Below are 18,395 nucleotides of genomic sequence, written 5' to 3'. Positions count from 1 at the left end.
CTCCACATCCCAAGCACAATATCTTTTTTAATCAGAATGTGAGGAAAACCATAGCCTTACTTTGTAGTGCTTTGCAAGCTCTGGGTGAGAGAGGGTTGCTAGAGAGATATGTAGTCCTGGTTCTCATGTGGCATGCATTTTTTCCCTCCTTTGACTGTTTGCAAGTGGACAACAGGGTATTATCAACCACATGAAGTAACCACCTTGGCTGAAAGGCTTCCAGCTGAGCCACATGCTCTGGGTTTCCACTGTGCCCAATCTTTTCTCAAGCCGTGGGCTGCTGTTGTTGGAATAGGCAATCGTGCCATTAATAGGTGAATACTCAGCAAGTCCATGCAGTCAATGCCAAAGATTAAGACTAATGGATAAGTTTGAGCTGGGTCCACTTGCCAATTTGAATACAAATTGCACACAAAGTTATACTAATGTTCTAAATTGGTTTTACCGTTTGGGTTTCTGCTTAAGTTCATTTAGACAATCACAGATCTAAAATCTGCAAAGGACTGGTATGGCACGAGGACAGCACACGGCCTCAGTGGTTAGCACTGCTATCTCACAGCACCAGGGACCTGAGTGTGATTCCACTCCTTGTGTGGAGTTTGCACATTCTCCCTGTGTCTGCATTGGTTTCCTCTGAGTGCTCCGGTTTCCTTAGGTTAGGTGGATTGACCATGGTTAATGTGGAATTACTTGGGAAGGTTAGGGGGTCTGGGGTAAATACTCTTTGGAGGGTCAATGTGGACTTGATGGACTGAATGGCCTGCTTCGGCACTGTAGGGATTCTGTGTTACGACTGGGCAGAGTTCTAGAATGCAATTTATTTTTCCAATAAAAGTATTTTTTGATAGTTTTATTAATCTGTGAGGAAAGACATTTTTAATGCTTCTTAATTTTACCATTGTGAGAAACCCTATTCAGTATAACTGCAAAATGACTTTGCAAAGCCATTTATTATTTGCTGCTGTGTGATAGTCAACGTCTTAGGAAATTAAATAGCACTTAATATCTAAAAGCTTTTAAAATGTGTCTATTAGTTCCCAACAGCTAAAGAAAAGTAAAAGCTGTGAAGGCCTGCAATGAGGCACAGATAAGACCATCTCGATGATTGATTCAACCTGGGAACATCAATTTCTTGAGCAGAATTCACGCTGGGTTTTAAAAGCTCATGGGAACATGATTTCCACGGGCCACAACTTGCAGTTGAAATTTCACAATCTTTGGCCCATTGTTGCTGAATTTCTCTACAAATATCAATGCAACCAAACAGAAACTTTGCCCTCCCGCATGAACAGAGTTCACCACAGGCCAGGGTGCTGCAGAGGCAGCTGTAAAGTCCTTAGCTGCCGGCTTGCTCGTCTTAATAATAGGAGTTAGTAGCAAGCTATCCTGTTCGCAGATGGGGTTCTCCAGATTTGGATAATAGGGCTGGGACCCTGTTGGTGCTGGCGTAAAGCATATGCAATTGATGACAATCAAGCCGAAGCTCCATCTTAATAGATTGTTAAGTACAGTTTGGAGACCATTGTCATGAATCTGGCTTTCTGTATGCATCAGGCAGCCGGAGAACAAGGAAAGAAACCATCTTGTGAGAAAAAGCATGAGAATGTCCGTAAGAAATTTGACAGTCCTAGCATTTTTACAACCAATTGAGAGAATTCTGACAAAACTAATGGACTTGTGGTTTTATTGGGGCAATCAGTCTATCATTTTCTTTATCTGGCTCTCTCTGCAGGGATGTCCCCAACCTTCATCTGGTAATCCCCAAGTCATAACATGATAAAAACAGGCATTCCCTAAATGGGGTCTTCCAGCACAGGCCAATGCCAATTTTCTTCTTCGCGTACACCATATTAGACATGTTTGAGAGTCAATCTCATGCCATATACTGTGCCCATAATGGAAAGTTGATGAAAGACTCAGTAATTTATCTGCTATAAATTACCGTGACCAAAGGGAGGCTCAATGCCCCATGAAAAATTTCTTCAATGTTTTGTGTAATGTCCTTTGTAACCATGCTCTGTGGACTCCGTTGGATAAACATCAAAAATGTAATTTGTTCTGATGAGCTGAGGGGTAACTGTGTGAGTGATTTAACAGACTGTACATTTAAACAGATTGTCAGCTTCCATTGTTTGCAGTCAGTTATTTAGCTCTTGCCTGATTGTCAAGGATTCAGTGTGGAATTAATCCAATTTTCAAATAGACATGTGTCCATGACAGAACTGGCCCTTCACTCAGCTCAACACTGGCAGGGAATTGTCAGCAGTGTTCAATGGGGAGGCCTTGGAATCACTCGTTTTGGAGTTGAAAATGTCATGTAGGTGCTCTATGGGCTGCTGTCCTAAGGTTCATGGACATTGCTTTCAGAGGGACCTAAGATGCACATTAAGTCTGATAACTGGATGCCTTCATGTCATTCAGACACTAAGTGGATACCAAGAAGAGGGGATTTTGTTAGATTCTCCTTTTGAAAGATGGGCCAAGGGGCACTTGCTCATCAGGATTCACCTTATGGACTTAGAATGTGCAACGAAGGAAACATGTGTTGGTTTTTTTTTTTGAATAATTGTTAACATGCCTTGCTTTCTTTTCCTAGTTCTTTCCTGGGCGATCCTTTGTCATGAAGTTGCTTCAAACCATTAACTCCTGGCTAGAAGAGGGCAACATGGCATCAATCTCCTACAATGCTTATATTGATGTGCTAAACAACAAGAATGGGGTAAGCTGCTGATTGTTGCATTGAACGTGCAGATCACGTCCCATTTTATGATGGCATTCTTCCTGTCTGGAGCTTGAATTCTAACTTAGTCACTGGTAAATTCAATGGGAAATTCAGGAGTATCTTCTTTCAAGATTGCTTAGAATGTATAACTCTCTCCAACAGGATGTAGATAAGATGCGTTTCGGGGAAGCTAACCATAAATATGAGGGATAAAGGGATAAGCTTATGCAAATAAAATTTGTTTCTAAGAGCCAAGAGGCCACTACCCTACCACAGTTATTAAATTTTCTTTTGTTTGGAGGAGTCCCTTTGGTTCAGATACTGAATATACTCAGAACCAGGAATCACATTCCAAGGATACTGGGCAAGCCATTTCGGACTGAGATGAGGAGAATATTCTTCACCCAGAAAGTGCTGAGCCTGTGGAGGTCTCTGCTACAGAAGGCAGTTGAGGCCAAAACATTGAATGTTTTCAACAAGGAGATATACAGTCCTCAGGACTCAAAGGATGAAAGGGTATGGGGAAAAAGCAGGAACAAATTACTGAGTTGGATGATCAGCCCTGACCGTATTGAAATGGTGGAGCAGGTTCAAAGGGCCAAATGGCCTACTGTTGTCTGTGTACCCCTAAATGAAGGTTAAGCTGTACAGACCAGAGAGTAGATGTTGAATTATCTGGGGAAACAGCTGGGAGTGTTGGAATTGGTCAATGTATCACTCTTACTCCCTCTTCAATTGAGTGTATTAAACTTGGCACGGTGGCTTAGTGATTAGCACTGCTGCCTCACAGCGCCAGAGGCATGGGTTTGATTCTACCCTCAGGCAAGTGTCTGTGGTGTTTGCACATTCTTCCCGTGTCTGCGTGGGTATCCTCCAGGTGTTCTCATTTCCTCCCACAGTACAAAGATGTGCAGGTTGGGTGGATTCACCATGCTAAGTTGCCCGTAGAGTGCATGGATGTGCAGGCTAGATGGGTTAGTCATGGGAAACACAGGAACACAGGGTAGGGGGGTAGATTTAGGTGAGATGCCCTTCAGACGGTTGGTGTGGACTGGATGGACTGAATGGCCTGTTTCCACACTGTAGGGATTCTATGGTAAGTTTTATGATCTGGAGAATAAACTGTAAGGAAACACACATAGTTAGCCCCTCATGTATCTTCGACTGCAGTTAATTTGTAACATTGTTAACAATTGTCAAGCACTATAAGGTTTTAACCTGTCAGCCAGGAGTAAACAATTGTTTGGGCAATAAAACTGTACTAAAAAGTTTTGGCAAATTGTTGAGGGCTGTTATAAAATTCATAAAATGAATTGTGCTAACAACAGCTGCCATTCTAAAGTTTGGTATGGCATTTGTTTTACTGGGAACTGTTCTTAGTTAAGTTAGTTTATTGGATTTGATTAGCCAACATAGATCAAAACTATAACAGTATTTTATACTTGAAATTGCTGCATTTAAACATGGATTATTGTACAAATGCTTTAAAGGAAACAGTGTTGTTGAGTGGGAGAAGGGTGGAGCATAGCAAAGGAGGCAGAGGGAGTGATGTTGAGCTTGTTAAGAAGTTATATGGCAGGGAGCTTCTCTCGACCTTTGTCACAGGCATCAGGTCCATCAGATCATCCCCACCCCTCAGAAGACGCCAGAGAATTGAAAATGGCCTCCATGGCTGTTAGCTGCACAGCAGTCAATGCTGCCATGGAGCTCGGGACTGTGAAGTCTTGTCAAGCAATTCCAGTAGGGTTCAGGACCCATGATTTGGGATGTCCTGTGTAATGCTTCTCGGTGGCAGAACTTGCACAGAACATATCTACTCATGCACAGAACATATCTACTCATGCACAGAACATATCTACTCATGCACAGAACATATCTACTCATGCACAGGACTATCTACAAGTTCACTCTGGCCTCTCTTTAATACGTATGACAGTGGGGAAAAAAAACGCCGTCCGTGACATGGAATGAACTTGAGCATGGGCTAATTGTGTAGTACAGCAAGTTTGAGGGGCTGAATGGCCTGCACCTACTGCTAGTGATCCCATTTTTATCTGCGCTGCAAACTTTAAAATCCCTGAATGACAGCTTCTGAAAGCATTTCTGTGTAGAAAGTGCACCAAACGTGTTCTTGATCTTGACTAACATCTGTTTTAATCTGTTTCTTTCCTTCTCCTAGACAACTGGGGCCCTGTTGCCTGATGGATTGAACTGGGTCAGTTGCCAGGGCAGCAAGCCCCACTTCCGAGGTTACCCCTGCTCTGTGTGGACACTGTTTCACCTCTTGACAGTGCAGGCTGCAAAACACAACAAATCAATGGCTGACAGGGGAGAGAGTAAGACTTCATCTTCCAATTTTTTTTTCTATATATATATATATAATATATATATATCTTAAAGGAAAGGTGATTGAATGGCTGGTTGCTCTTGGTTATCTGTTGTCACCCATGTCAATCCTCTAAATTGGCTAAAAGAAAATAGGCCATCATTCTTCACATTTTTCTGAAAAGTCATGTGGATCTCTTTAAGTTATGAAGGATATTCGTTTTCCAAATCCTCAGTCATTCTCTCAAGGTATCTCTCACTCACCCAACTCCAAACCCCTCATGGCCTGTCCAAAACTCCCTCCATAAATTGTCCAAATCACTCGCCCACACCTCATCCTGTCTATCCACAATCATAGTCACCCTCTACCTAGTCACACGAATCCACATACAATATTTTAATGATTGACAGCAGTTCCACCCAATGGGAACGTGTCTACCTGATAAAAGCCACCTGCCCTTCCACAGGTGGCTGCTCAGGTGGTGTTCCCAAGTGGCTGAATGTGAAGTTGGTGCAGGTGATGGAAGGCAAAATGGTGTCACAGGATGTTTGTTCAACCCCGTCCCTGGAGCAAGCCACCCTCAAGATGGGGGCAACCATCTGTCATACTCAGAGAGCATTTGGTGTGCGTGACTGAGCCTTCGGTGAAATTAGTGAGATTGATGCTGAATGCGAGAGGCTCCCCGCATGGGTCATTTATCAGGAAGTGCAAAGACTTTTCTAATAACCCACAATCTCTGTGCACTTTACACTTTAGCTGTCACCAGCTCTGGTGTGAATCAACATTGGCCCTTAGCAGATTATTGCCCCTGACTTAAAACTGCATAGCAGTCACGCTCATTAATAGCATTAGGAAGAGGACGATGGGGAAAGGAAGGGGCAGCTTTAGACATTTCACACCCAGAGATCCAACTTAACGAACGTACCACATGTGCAGGAGCGAGGTTAGGCACACAATTCATGGTGGCCTTAGTGACGCTTTTGACGTCCATCAATTTTAGAGTGTCCTGACTTGGAAGCATTCACATTTCTTACCCAAAAATGGATGAATACTTAACTTTAGAAAGAATAATGTCTCATTTAGATGTGGGTAATACTGACAAGACCACATTTTTTGATTAGCCCTTGCTGGAGAAAGGGCCAGTGGCTCCACCATTCGAGCCCGTGTATTCCTTCTGGATCATGTTGTTGCAATCCCAGGAATTGGACCCAGTCTCGCTGGAGGAGTCCGGTCAGAACAGTGTGCAATTTGGATTGAAACCTGGAGCTGAAAACGCGCTCATAGCATTGTGCTTTCTCCAGAACCAGGGAAGGGAGTTTTCACAGAAGGCTTGACCATAAGCATCCTGCAGTGCATCAATCGCTACGCTTGCTTCCCAGTTGTTACTCAGGTTCAGAGAGCTGTGAGTTGGTCTGACCCAGGCCAACATCAGAACATTGGAGTTGAGTTCAGCACCTTGAGGCAGCAGAGATGAGAATTCACCAACGATTGCTTCCCCTGTGACTGCTGCTGGCAGTATGTTGAACCTTGGCGGGTCAGGAGTGGGTTTGGTTTTGAGCTGCCCTTACCCTCTTCCCAGAATTAGCCTGCCACCGTTGCCTGTCTAAACTGGCACGTGGCATATGGATAGGGAAACCCAGCAAAAGAGCATACAGGTCGTTTTGTGATAATGTGCATTTTGTTAATGCAAATTCACTATAACACAATTGATGAATTGGGGACATTATTCTATAGCATGAAATTCAAAGCACAGGTTGGTTCTAACGCAATTCCATTTGTTTAAGTGGTGCTGCTATTATGTAATTTTCTTAGAACACGGGGATGCACGAGAATGAAACTACTGCATTATAGCACAACATACTGTACTGGCTGTTGGCACAGAGAAGTTGCTGGGCAGTGGGGGAGGAAGGGATTAGCACTCCTTGCTGGGCCTTTAGACTGAGCACATTTTTCCTCTTCCTCCCTTTCTCCCTCAGCTACACAGGCCGACCCCCTGGAGGTGCTAAACACCATGAGACAGTATGTCAAGCATTTCTTTGGCTGTGGGCATTGTGCCAAACATTTCGAAGCCATGGCACAAGAGTCCATGTATAAAGTCAGCAGCTTTGATGAGGCCATCTTGTGGCTGTGGTCTCGGCACAATCGGGTGAACGACAGGCTGGCAGGTAAGAGCAAACCGCTGGATGGTGTGGCCAGAGGCCATGTACAGAAATGCATTAGTGTACCTTAGAACAGTGCCCTGCCTGAGTAACCCCATTCACCGTCTGGGTTAAAGTGACACTTGAGAATTCAAAGGCCTTCATTTATCGCCTCACCAGCTCAGCATGTCCCATATGTTTTCAAACTGAGTGAAGGGTAGTGTCTGTTATCATGTTGGAAGAACACAACTGATTGTCCCACTGCCAGGTCCCACAACTCAAAAAATTTGCTGTCAACCGATGTTAGGTGAGAAATAAGTACTGGCCATGACTCCGTAGAACTCCCCTTGCTCTTCGTTAAACTAATGTCACATTTACATGAGAGGACAGAAGGAGCTTTTGTTGAACCTCCTGTCCGAGAGAGTGCACCTCTGACAGTGCTGCACTCTCCCAGAGCTGCACGTTGTACCTGACGAGATTTGGTGCTCAAGCTTTAGACTAGGACTTCTATCCACAGCTTCTCATTTCAACACACAGCCACAGCAAATGAAACAGTACTTGGGTGGAAAGCAACCTTTCTTTTCAATTAATTCAATTGACACATAAAGACTTGGCTTGATTGGGCAGCACTGAGGACAGCTCATTCTGCACAAACCTGAAGGACAATCAGCTGGAATATATGGACTGAAGGGAGACTTCAGTGCTGGGAGTGTTACTGTCCCTGTACATGGTGCTGTCAGGTTATACAGTACTGGGAGTGTTACTGTCCCTGTACACGGTGCTGTCAGGTTAGACAGTGCTGGGAGTGTAACTGTCCCTGTACACTATGCTGTCAGGTTAGACAGTGCTGGTAGTTTTACTGTCCCTGTACACAATGCTGTCAGGTTAAACAGTGCTGGGAATGTTACTGTCCCTGTACACGGTGCTGTCAGGTTAGACAGTGCTGGGATTGTTACTGTCCCTGTACACGATGCTGTCAGGTTAGACAGTGCTGGTAGTTTTACTGTCTCTGTACACAATGCTGTCAGGTTAGGCAGTGCTGGGAGTGTAACTGTCCCAGTACACAATGCTGTCAGGTTAGACAATGTTGGGAGTGTTACTGTCTCTGTACACAGTGGTCTCAGGGTAGACAGTGCTGGGAACGTTACTGTCTCTGTACACAATGCTGTCAGGTTAGACAGCGCTGTGAGTGTTTCTGTCCTTGAACATGGTGCTGCCAGGTTAGACAGTGCTAGGAGTGATATTGTCCCTGTACACGGTGCTGTCAGGTTAGACAGTGCTGGGAGTGTTACTGTCCCTGTACACGGTGGTGTCAGGTTAGACAGTGCTGGGAGTGTTTCTGTCCCTGTACACAGTGCTGTCAGGTTAGACAGTGCGGGGAGTGTAACTGTCTGTGGACACGGTGGTGTCAGGTTGGACAGCGCTGGGAGTGTTACTGTCCCGGTACATGGTGCTGTCAGGTTAGACAGTGCTGTGAGTGTTACTGTCCCTGTACACGGTGCTGTCAGGTTAGACAGTGCTGGGATTGTTACTGTCCCTGTACACGATGCTGTCAGGTTAGACAGTGCTGGGAGTGTTACTGTCCTGTACACGATGCTGTCAGGTTAGACAGTGCGGGAGTGTTACTGTCCCTGTACACGGTGCTGTCAGGTTAGACAGTGCTGGGAGTGTTACTGACTCTGTACATGGTGCTGTCAGGTTAGACAGTGCTGGGAGTGTTATTGTCCCTGTACATGGTGCTGTCAGGTTAGACAGTGCTGGGTGTGTTTCTGTCCTTGAACATGGTGCTGCCAGGTTAGACAGTGCTAGGAGTGATATTGTCCCTGTACACAGTCTGTCAGTTTAGAGAGTGCTGGGAGTGTAACTGTCCCAGTACACAATTCTGTCAGGTTAAACAATGTTGGGAGTGTTACTGTCTCTGTACACAGTGGTCTCAGGGTAGACAGTGCTGGGAACGTTACTGTCTCTGTACACAATGCTGTCAGGTTAGACAGCGCTGGGACTGTTTCTGTCCTTGAACATGGTGCTGTCAGGTTAGACAGTGCTGGGAGTGATATTGTCCCTGTACATGCTGCTGTCAAAGTGCTGTGAATCTTGGTGACAGAATGGTAAGTCTATGTTCTGTGGTAGCACAGTTTGATTTTGCTGCAAGCATTAAGGGGTTAATGCAACTGATCTGTCTTTTGTGAAGGACTGAATTGGAAGTGGCTGGTTTGTGTTTTGTTGAAATACAGAAGCTTGGTGGCACACCAGGCTCAGGAGTGAGGATCCAGGCTGCTGCTTAGCTCCTGCAGCCTCCTTCAGTTTGGTGTTTGGAGAGAGGCAGGAGGCACGTCTGTACATGGCACATGGAGCATCGCTTCTCCCTGGGGGAGAGTGTTTGAAGTGTGCGGTTTTACTCCAATCTTTCAGGGTCAAGGAAGCATGAAATCCTACCATTTGTAAAGTGTCAGCACAATTAATTTGATCCCCTCCCCAACCCCACAAAATGCACTAATGACAATTGGGATCTTTGAGAGGTTTATTGGCCAGTATAGTCTCCTGAGGGAGTGGTTCTCCTTTGATTTAAAATCCTTTGATTTTAGAAACTAAATAGAGAGAACGGATTACACACCAAATTAAACAGTTTACATAGAGTTTACGTACAACTTTTCCACTTGACTGACTGGGTTGTAATTCGATTCTTTTGCCTAAAAAGGCCTGGCATCTGAAAGAACTCTTCAAGGTGTCATTGCTGAGCCATTCCAGAAAGCAAATCTTTATTTGTTTCCGTAACAGCATTTTTGTACACAACTTTGAGGCGATTCACCAGAATGATTTTGAACTCCAAAGTGTAATTTATCAGGGGACAACATGCAAACCAGGGTTATATTCCTGGGAATTCAGAAGATTGATCGCATTTTTCAAGATGTTACGGGGAACACATAGATAAGATAGAGTCATAGAGATGTACAGCATGGAAACAGACCCTTCGATCCAACCCATCCATGCCGACCAGATATCCCAACCAAATCTAGTCCCACCTGCCAGCACCCGGCCCATATCCCTCCAAACCCTTCCTATTCATATACCCGTCCAAATGCCTTTTAAATGTTGCAATTGTACCAGCCTCCACCACATCCTCTGGCAGCTCATTCCATACACGTACCACCCTCTGCGTGAAAAAGTTGCCCCTCAGGTACCTTTTATATCTTTCCCCTCTCACCCTAAACCTATGCCCTCTAGTTCTGGACTCCCTGACCCCAGAGAAAAGACTTTGTCTATTTATCCTATCCATGCCCCGCTATAAGGTCACCCCTCAGCCTCCGACGCTCCAAGGAAAACAGCCCCAGCCTGTTCAGCCTCTCCCCATAGCTCAAATCATCCAACCCTGGCAACATGCTTGTAAATCTTTTCTGAATCCTTTCAAGTTTCACAACATCTTTCTGATAGGAAGGAGACGAGAATTGCACGCAATATTCCAACAGTGGCCTAACAGCCGCAACATGACCTCCCAACTCCTGTACTCAAAACTCTGACCAATAAAAGAAAGCATACCAAAGGCATTCTTCACTATCCTATCTATCTGCAAGTCCACTTTCAAGGAGCTATGAACCTGCACTCCAAGGTCTCTTTATTCAGCAACACTCCCTAGGACCTTACCATTAAGTGTAAATGTCCTGCTAAGATTTGCTTTCCCAAAATTCAGCACCTCGCATTTATCCGAATTACACTCCATTTGCTACTTCTCAGCCCATTGGCCCATCTGGTCAAGATCCTGTTGTAATCTGAGGTAACCTTCTTCGCTGTCCACTATACCTCCATTTTTGGTGTCATCTGCAAACTTACTAACTATATCTCTTATGCTCACATCCAAATCATTTATATAAATGATGAAAAGTGGAGGGCCCAGCACTGATCATTGTGGCACTCCACTGGTCACAGGCCTCCAGTCTGAAAAACAACCCTCCACCACCACCCTCTGTCTTCTACCTCTGAGCCAGTTCTGTAACCAAATGACTAGTTCTCCCTTTATTCCGTGAGATCTAACCTTGCTAACTAGTCTCTTATGGGGAACATTGTCGAATGCCTTACTGAAGTCCACATAGATCACATCTACCACTTTGCCCTTATCAATCCTTTTTGTTACTTCTTCAAAAACGTCAGTCAAGTTTGTGAGACATGATTTCTCACGTACAAAGCCATGTTGACTATCCCTAATCAGTCCTTGCCTTTCCAAATACATGTACATCCTGTCCCTCAGGATTCCCTCCAACAACTTGCCCACCATCGACGTCAGGCTCACTGGTCTATAGTTCCCTGGCTTGTCCACCCCACACTTCTTAAAGAATGGCACCACATTAGCCAACCTCCAGTCTTCCGGCACCTCACATGTGACGATCGATGATACAAATATCTCAGCAAGAGGCCCAGCAATCATTTCTCCGGCTTCCCACTGAGTTCTAGGGTACACCTGATCAGGTCCTGGATATTTATCCACCTTTTGGAGAGAAAACATCTCTGATACTTAGAATTAGAGGCCACAGTGTAAAAACTAGAGCAAGGTGATTCAGGAGCGAAATTTGGGAACGATTCATCTAAAAGATGGGGAAATTATTGAGATAATCTTCTGCTCTGTGTGTGTGTGTGTGTGTTTCTTGTTGCTTTGAGTGCAGGAAACAAAATGGAGTTGCTCCCCTTCAGTACTAAACTCCAATGACTGAGCTGGTATTGCACCTCTACCTGGCAACCAGGAACTTAGATGAGTAGTTAGGTTTTGGACAGGGCTTCAGGATGAGGGTGGATCTCATGATAATTGAGTGATGTAGGAGCCTAGACATTAATCCCTTTTACCCCTTAACCCCATTAGAAGATGGGGCTGTGCGAAGACCTCAAGAGACTGAAACAGCCCACAGAGGATCAAATCATGCCGCACACCATAAGGCTTTAGAGTGCCTTTGGGAGTATTTCCTCCACCCCCTCACCACCTCTGAAAGATTACAACTACCCACCATCTTCACTCCCCAACTACTTCACCCAAGTGACTATCCTTAATATGTTCATGTTAAGGTAGTCACCCTAGGATATATGTTGAGAATTCAGAAGTAGTCCCTCATATAAAAATAAGAATGAAATAGAATTCAGTACCACGGGGAGTGGTTGAGGCAAATGATTTGGATGCATTTAAGGACAGGCTAGACAAGCATGTGGGACAAGGGAATAGATGTTTACAGTAAAAGATTTAACTGAAGCAAAATGAGCTGAGGCTGAAGTGGAGCAAAAATACTAGCGTGGACTGATTTGGGCTGAATGGTCTGTTTCTGTGCCTTATACCCTGCCTAATCTTATGTAATCCATTATAAGGTCAGACTGCAATTTGAGTACTGGCTGTTTGACAGTAAAACAAAGCACAGTGTTGACCAAATCCCAACAGGCAGACACTGCAATGGACCAATATCTAATCACTTTGTCGTTCTGCACTGAGAGATCTGGAGTTCCATAGCAGTTCTGAACTGGGGCCTAGACCCTTACTTCAGTGATGATGGTACCTCAATGCTTACATAAGGTCACTACTCCCAACAATTTCTCAGTGGTTGGGTTAAGTTAAAATGACTCTGTCCTGTTCACCCCTCATCACGAAGCCCTGTTTAACAACGCACTAGCCCCAAGGGCACTTCATTTCAAGATCCTGCCGGGGATAAGGAGGTCACGCCCTTGTAAAGAAAGCAACTGCCAACAAAGATCGTGAACTTTACTTTGAAGGTGACCTGTCACTGCAGCTGATGGGCTAAATGCGGTGGCCTGTTAGTCGGGAAAGACCCACAAGCCATCACATTTGCATTGATTACTCAAATGCATCACTGGGACTTGCAGTCTCCTGGCTTTCAGACTCTATCTCTCCTTCAGCAATTCCAGAGAGTACAACAGTTGAGGCTGGTTGGTTGTGTCAATCACTCATCCCTGTTAAATGCACAAGACTCGCGCTCCTGAAAGGGTTGGTTTGGCCAGGGACCAAGTGAGTGACACAAGGATTCAGTGTCGTGAAGGGTGTATTAGACTCTAGAGAGAAGGGAGCAGCTGTCCCCTTGTCCCTTCATAAAAAGGGGGTTGTATTGAACACTCCAGGGTGGGAGGGAACTCACATTATGTTTGGCAATAAATGGAACAGGACCGTTTATCAAGAGGCAGGATATAGTGGAAACGTGGGTCCCACAGGGTGATGGATTTATTCATGAGCATTAGAAAAATTCTCAAGTAAGTTACGAATGAACAAAATGGGAATTGTTTTGTTTTAAGAGGGATGTTTGACACCTCTTGAGGGCCACTATAAATTTTCCATTTGTTTCTATTCCTGTTGTGGAGAACACCCCTAAACACAAGTAGGATTTTACAGTAACTCAACAGTGAAACCTCAATGCCAGTTTTCCTTTTATACTTTTAAGAAACAAACACTAAGACTTGCAGGGTTTTTTGTTTTTATGAGCTGCAACTCTCACATCTCACTGTTTAGGCTTAGGTGTTATAGATGCTTGCACGGTATTAAAGTTTACGAAGGCACTGCTGCAAAAAGTTACATTTGTATACCACCTTTCAGTTCCATAGGATGTCCTATGATATTTTGCAACTAATGAAGTACTGTCAAAGCATAGCCACTTTGTAATATTGGGAAACAATGTAACCAATTTCTGCACAGCAGGCTTATACCAGCAGCAGTGATTTACTGACAGGATTGTCTTTTTAGTAGTTGATCGAAGGGTCGATAGTTCACCTAGGTATCAGATAAGGCTCCCTACTTCCTTTGAAATGTAGCCATGAACTTGTCTGGCCTCTAGTCAACGTCTTATTCAAACAACCCCATGTCTCAAAGTGTGTGTCCACTTACTACTGCACTAGAGTGGCTGATGGACAGGTGAGACTGCTATCCATTGAACCACAACAGATTTGGAAATAGGTACCCAATTTCAAGTCTTGCCAACTGAGAGGCACCCTAACTACCTGGGTGCTGCAAGTCAAGAGATGCTTAACTATATACATGTCCATGGGAGATGAAAGCAGGTTAGAAATCATGTCAGTTTTCAAGGTTTGATTGAATTTGTTGAGAAAGGATAAAGAGATATGGGAACAGTGTAAGTAATTGTGTTTCGGAATATCAATTTCTGTGTTGCAACATTTATTAATGTCTATATTTAGCATCTGCTGCTCAACGTTGGAAGTTTACGTCAACAAGTATTACTGATGGATAGGCTGTTCTGTTAAATGCTGAAAGCTGAGGAGAATCTTATTCAATAATTGGAAACACAGGGTCTTTTGTTGAAAGTCCAATGTATCGTAGAGTTTTAAGCAGCAGATGGCTTTGTATGCAAAAGCATTGAGAGGCCTGTGTGATCAGAAGCTCTTACTATCCAGACTGTTAACCCATTAATGAAGTGTCCAGTCAATCTGCCTTGTTAGCAGTAGAGCTTTTAACTGTTCAGCCATCCATCAAAGAGCGCAGAGCAGTTGAGCTCCAAAGTCTCAGCAGACTCACTATCCCTGAGTCCATCACTCCTGCTTGTTATCTGGCAGAGTCCCAAGTGCCACATTATAGTGAGAGTCAGCTGTCACTATGTTGTCTATACTTGTCTTTCTTTCTCTGTCATCAGATGTTATGGTAATTGAAATATATTGACTAACAAGGGGGTCAGTAAATACCTAAAAGATTTAACCTGTGAACGGTGGCAGTAGGTCCGATGCCTGGTATCATGAAGGTGTGGCAGTAAGGGCACAATATGGTGGCACTGTGTTAAAGTGGTTTGTATGAGATTTCCAAGAACCAGCCTTGGGAGGCATTGTAATATTCATTTTGGAAGGATGAATTTGAATGTAGATTACAGGGTTAAAAGCAGGATTGTTCATAGTGTGGAGGAACAGAGGGATCTTGGGGTCCACTTCCATAGATCCCTCAAAGTTGCCATCCAAGTTGATAGGGTTGTTAAAAAGCATATGGTGTGTTGGCTTTCATTAGCAAGGGAATTGAGTTTAAGAGCCGGGAGGTTATGCTGCAGCTCTACTAATCTCTGGTTAGACCACACTTGTGTTCAGTTTTGGTCACCTCTTTATAGGAAAGATGTGGAAGCTTTAGAGAGGGTTTTACCAGGATGCTGTCTAGTCTGAAGGGCATGTCTTATACAGAAAGGTTGATGGACTAGGACGTTTCTCACTAGAGTGAAGAAGGATGAGAGGTGACTTGATAGAGGTGTACAAGACGATGAGAGGCATAGGTAGAATGGATAGCCAGAGACTTTTTCCCAGAGTGGAAATGGCTATCATGAGGGAGCATAATTTTAAGGTGATTGGAGGAAGGTTTAGGGGAGATGTCAGGGGTAGGATCTTTGCACAGAGTGATGGGTGCGTGGAATGCACTGCCAGTGGTGGTAGTAGAGTCAGATACATTAGGGACATTTAAGCAACTCTTGGATAGGCACATGGATGATAGTAAAACGTAGGGTATGTAGGTTAGTTTGATCTTAGACTAGGATAAAAGGTTGGCACAACATCGAGGGCCAAAGGGCCTGTACTGTGCTGTACTGTTCTATGTTCTTATACTGGTGACACAGTTCTAAGCCCGGCACACACTTATAGAATAACACTCCATGAGGTTACTGGAAACTGGGACGAATGTAGATCTAGAACTGTTTTTATTTTAGTGCAGATTGGATGGGCCAAAGAGCATCATAGAACCATAGAGATCTGCAGAACAGATAAAGAACCTTTGGCCCACACTGACCAAAAACAGCTCCCTAACTATTCTAAGGAGGGAAATGGGTCTGGGTGGGTTACTCTTCGGAGGGTCGGTGTGGACTGGTTGGGCTGAAGGGCCCGTTTCCACACTGTAGGGAATCTAATCTAAAAAATCTAATCTATGTACCTGATTATTGATCCCTCCGCCAATGGGAAAAGTTTCTTCCTGTTTGCCCTCTCTAAATCCGCTTATAATTCTGTTGTGCTCAGTCTTTTCCTGTCAATCCCCTCTGCTCGAAAAAGCATAACTACAGTCGGTCCAAACTCTCTTCATTACTGAAGTTCTCCAACCCAACCAACATCACCAGTAAATCTTCTGCACCCTTTCCAGTGCTATCACATCCCTCCTATAATGTGGATTCCAGAACTGTACACAGTACTCTGACTGTGGCCTAACCAACATTTTATACATTTCCAGCATAATCTCTCTGCTCTTAAATTCTATGCCTCAAGGGCGGCACAGTGGCTCAGCGGTTAGCACTGCTGCCTCACAGCACTGGTGTCCCAGGTTCGATTCCAGCCTTGGTGACTGTCTGTGTAGGGTTTGCACATTCTCCCCGTGTCTGCGTGGGTTTCCTCCGAGTGCTCCGGTTTCCTCTCACAGTCACAAAGATGTGCAGGTCAGGTGAATTGGCCGTGCTAAATTGCCCATAATTTTAGGTGCATCATTCAGAGGGAAATGGGTCTGGGTGGGTTACTCTTCGGAGGGTCAGTGTGGACTGGTTGGGCCTGTTTCCACACCATAGAGCATCTAATCTAATCTATAATAAAGACAAGTATACCATGCATCTTCTAAACCATTTTATCCATCTGCCCTAATACCTAAAGGGACTGATGTACATGCACATCAGGATCCTCTGATCCTCAGTGCTTCCTGGTCCTACTGTTCATCATGATGGAAAATATTCATCCTGGAGTTCAGTTACTAGTGGTGTACAAGGATCTGTTTTGGGTTCACTGCTGTTTGTCATTTTTATAAATGACCTGGATGAGGGCATAGAAGGATGGGTTAGTAAATTTACAGATGACACTAAGAGTCGGTAGAGTTGTGGATAGTGACGAAGGATGATTGTAGGTTAGAGAGGGACATAGATAAGCTGCAAACCTGGGCTGAGAGGTGGCAAATGGAGTTTAATGTGGAAACGCATGAGGTGATTCACTTTGGAAGGTGTAACAGGAATAAAGAGTACTGGGCTAATGGTAAGATTCTTGGTCATGTAGATGAGCAGAGAGATCTCAATATCCAGGTACATAGATCCTTAAAAGTTACCACCCAGGTTGATAGGGTTATTAAGAAGGTATATAGTGTGTTAGCTTTTATTGGTAAAGGGATTGAATTTTGGAACCATGAGGTCATGCTGCAGCTGTACAAAACTCTGGTGCAGCCGCACTTAGAATATTGCATACAGTTCTGGTCACCGCATTATAGACCGCAGGGATGTTGCCTGGTATGGAGGGAAGGTCTTAACAAGGAAAGGCTGAGGGACTTGAGGCTGTTTTCATTAGAAAGAAGAAGGTTGAGAGGTGACTTAATTGAGACATATAAGATAATCAGAGAGTTAGATCGGTTGGACAGTGAGAGCCTTTTTCTTCGGATGGCGATGTCTAGCACGAGGGGACATAGCTTTAAATTGGGGGGTGATAGACATAGGACAGATGTCAGAGGTAAGTTCTTTACTCAGAGAGTAGTAGGGGGCGTGGAACACACTGCCTGCAACAGTAGTAGACTTGCCAATTTTAAAGGCATTTAAATGGTCATTGGATAGGCATGTGGACGAGAATGGAATAATATTTGTTAGATGGGCTTCAGATTGGTTTCACAGGTTGGCACAACATCGAGGGCCGAAGGACCTGTACTGCACAGTAATGTTCCATGTGTTTCCTTGCCTCTCTGAACTCTATGATTCTATGAGACCAGTTGTCAATACCTTATCAATGCCCACATGTTTCAGAACTTCAATTAATGCCATCCAAATGCCAAGTCATTCCAATGTTAGTCAAGAGCCATTAGGACATTTGACTTTGATATTAAATAGGAAATGACAAAAAGTTCTCTGTTCACTCAAGAACTCATTGGGTGCAGTTCTGGGTGCCACGCTGTGGTTTCAATATGCATGCATTAGAGGGAGTTCAGGAGAGGTTTATGAGAATAGCTCCAAGGATGAGGCACTTCAGTTATGAGGAGAGATGGAGAGTTTGGAATTGTTTTCTACAGAAAGGAGAAGGCACCAAGGAGATTTGATCATTCTTAAACTCAAGAGGGGTAGAAGGGAACCCACTCCCTACAGACCAAGAACCTGAGGGCGCAGATTTAAAGTACTTTACAGAAGAAGCAAATGTGAGGTGAGGGAAGTTTTTTTTTGCATACAATGCCTAGTTATGGAATGGTGGAGGCAGGTTCGGTTGAGGCATTCAAGAGGCTCTGGATGATTAAATAACGTGCAGGGAA

General features: G+C 44.3%; 1 protein-coding gene and 1 long non-coding RNA gene across 3 annotated transcripts in view; one reads left to right on the top strand and one right to left on the bottom strand.

The window, feature by feature from the left end:
- Positions 1-18,395, bottom strand: part of LOC148149187 (uncharacterized) — a 304,419-nt gene that overhangs the window by 240,876 nt on the left and 45,148 nt on the right. The window lies entirely within an intron of this gene.
- Positions 1-18,395, top strand: part of qsox1 (quiescin Q6 sulfhydryl oxidase 1) — a 123,393-nt gene that overhangs the window by 96,866 nt on the left and 8,132 nt on the right. For both annotated transcript variants that reach the window (XM_043699922.2, XM_043699923.2), the window contains exons 9-11: positions 2,597-2,719; positions 4,902-5,058; positions 7,025-7,213. In XM_043699922.2, the coding sequence (XP_043555857.2) occupies positions 2,597-2,719; positions 4,902-5,058; positions 7,025-7,213 (469 nt within the window). The remainder of the gene's footprint in view (positions 1-2,596; positions 2,720-4,901; positions 5,059-7,024; positions 7,214-18,395) is intronic.

This window comes from Chiloscyllium plagiosum, unplaced genomic scaffold (assembly GCF_037043375.1).
Source record: "Chiloscyllium plagiosum isolate Xiang-an unplaced genomic scaffold, Cpla_swu_hap1 HiC_scaffold_9, whole genome shotgun sequence".
NCBI lineage: Eukaryota > Metazoa > Chordata > Chondrichthyes > Orectolobiformes > Hemiscylliidae > Chiloscyllium > Chiloscyllium plagiosum.
This window is presented reverse-complemented; position numbering and strand designations above follow the sequence as displayed.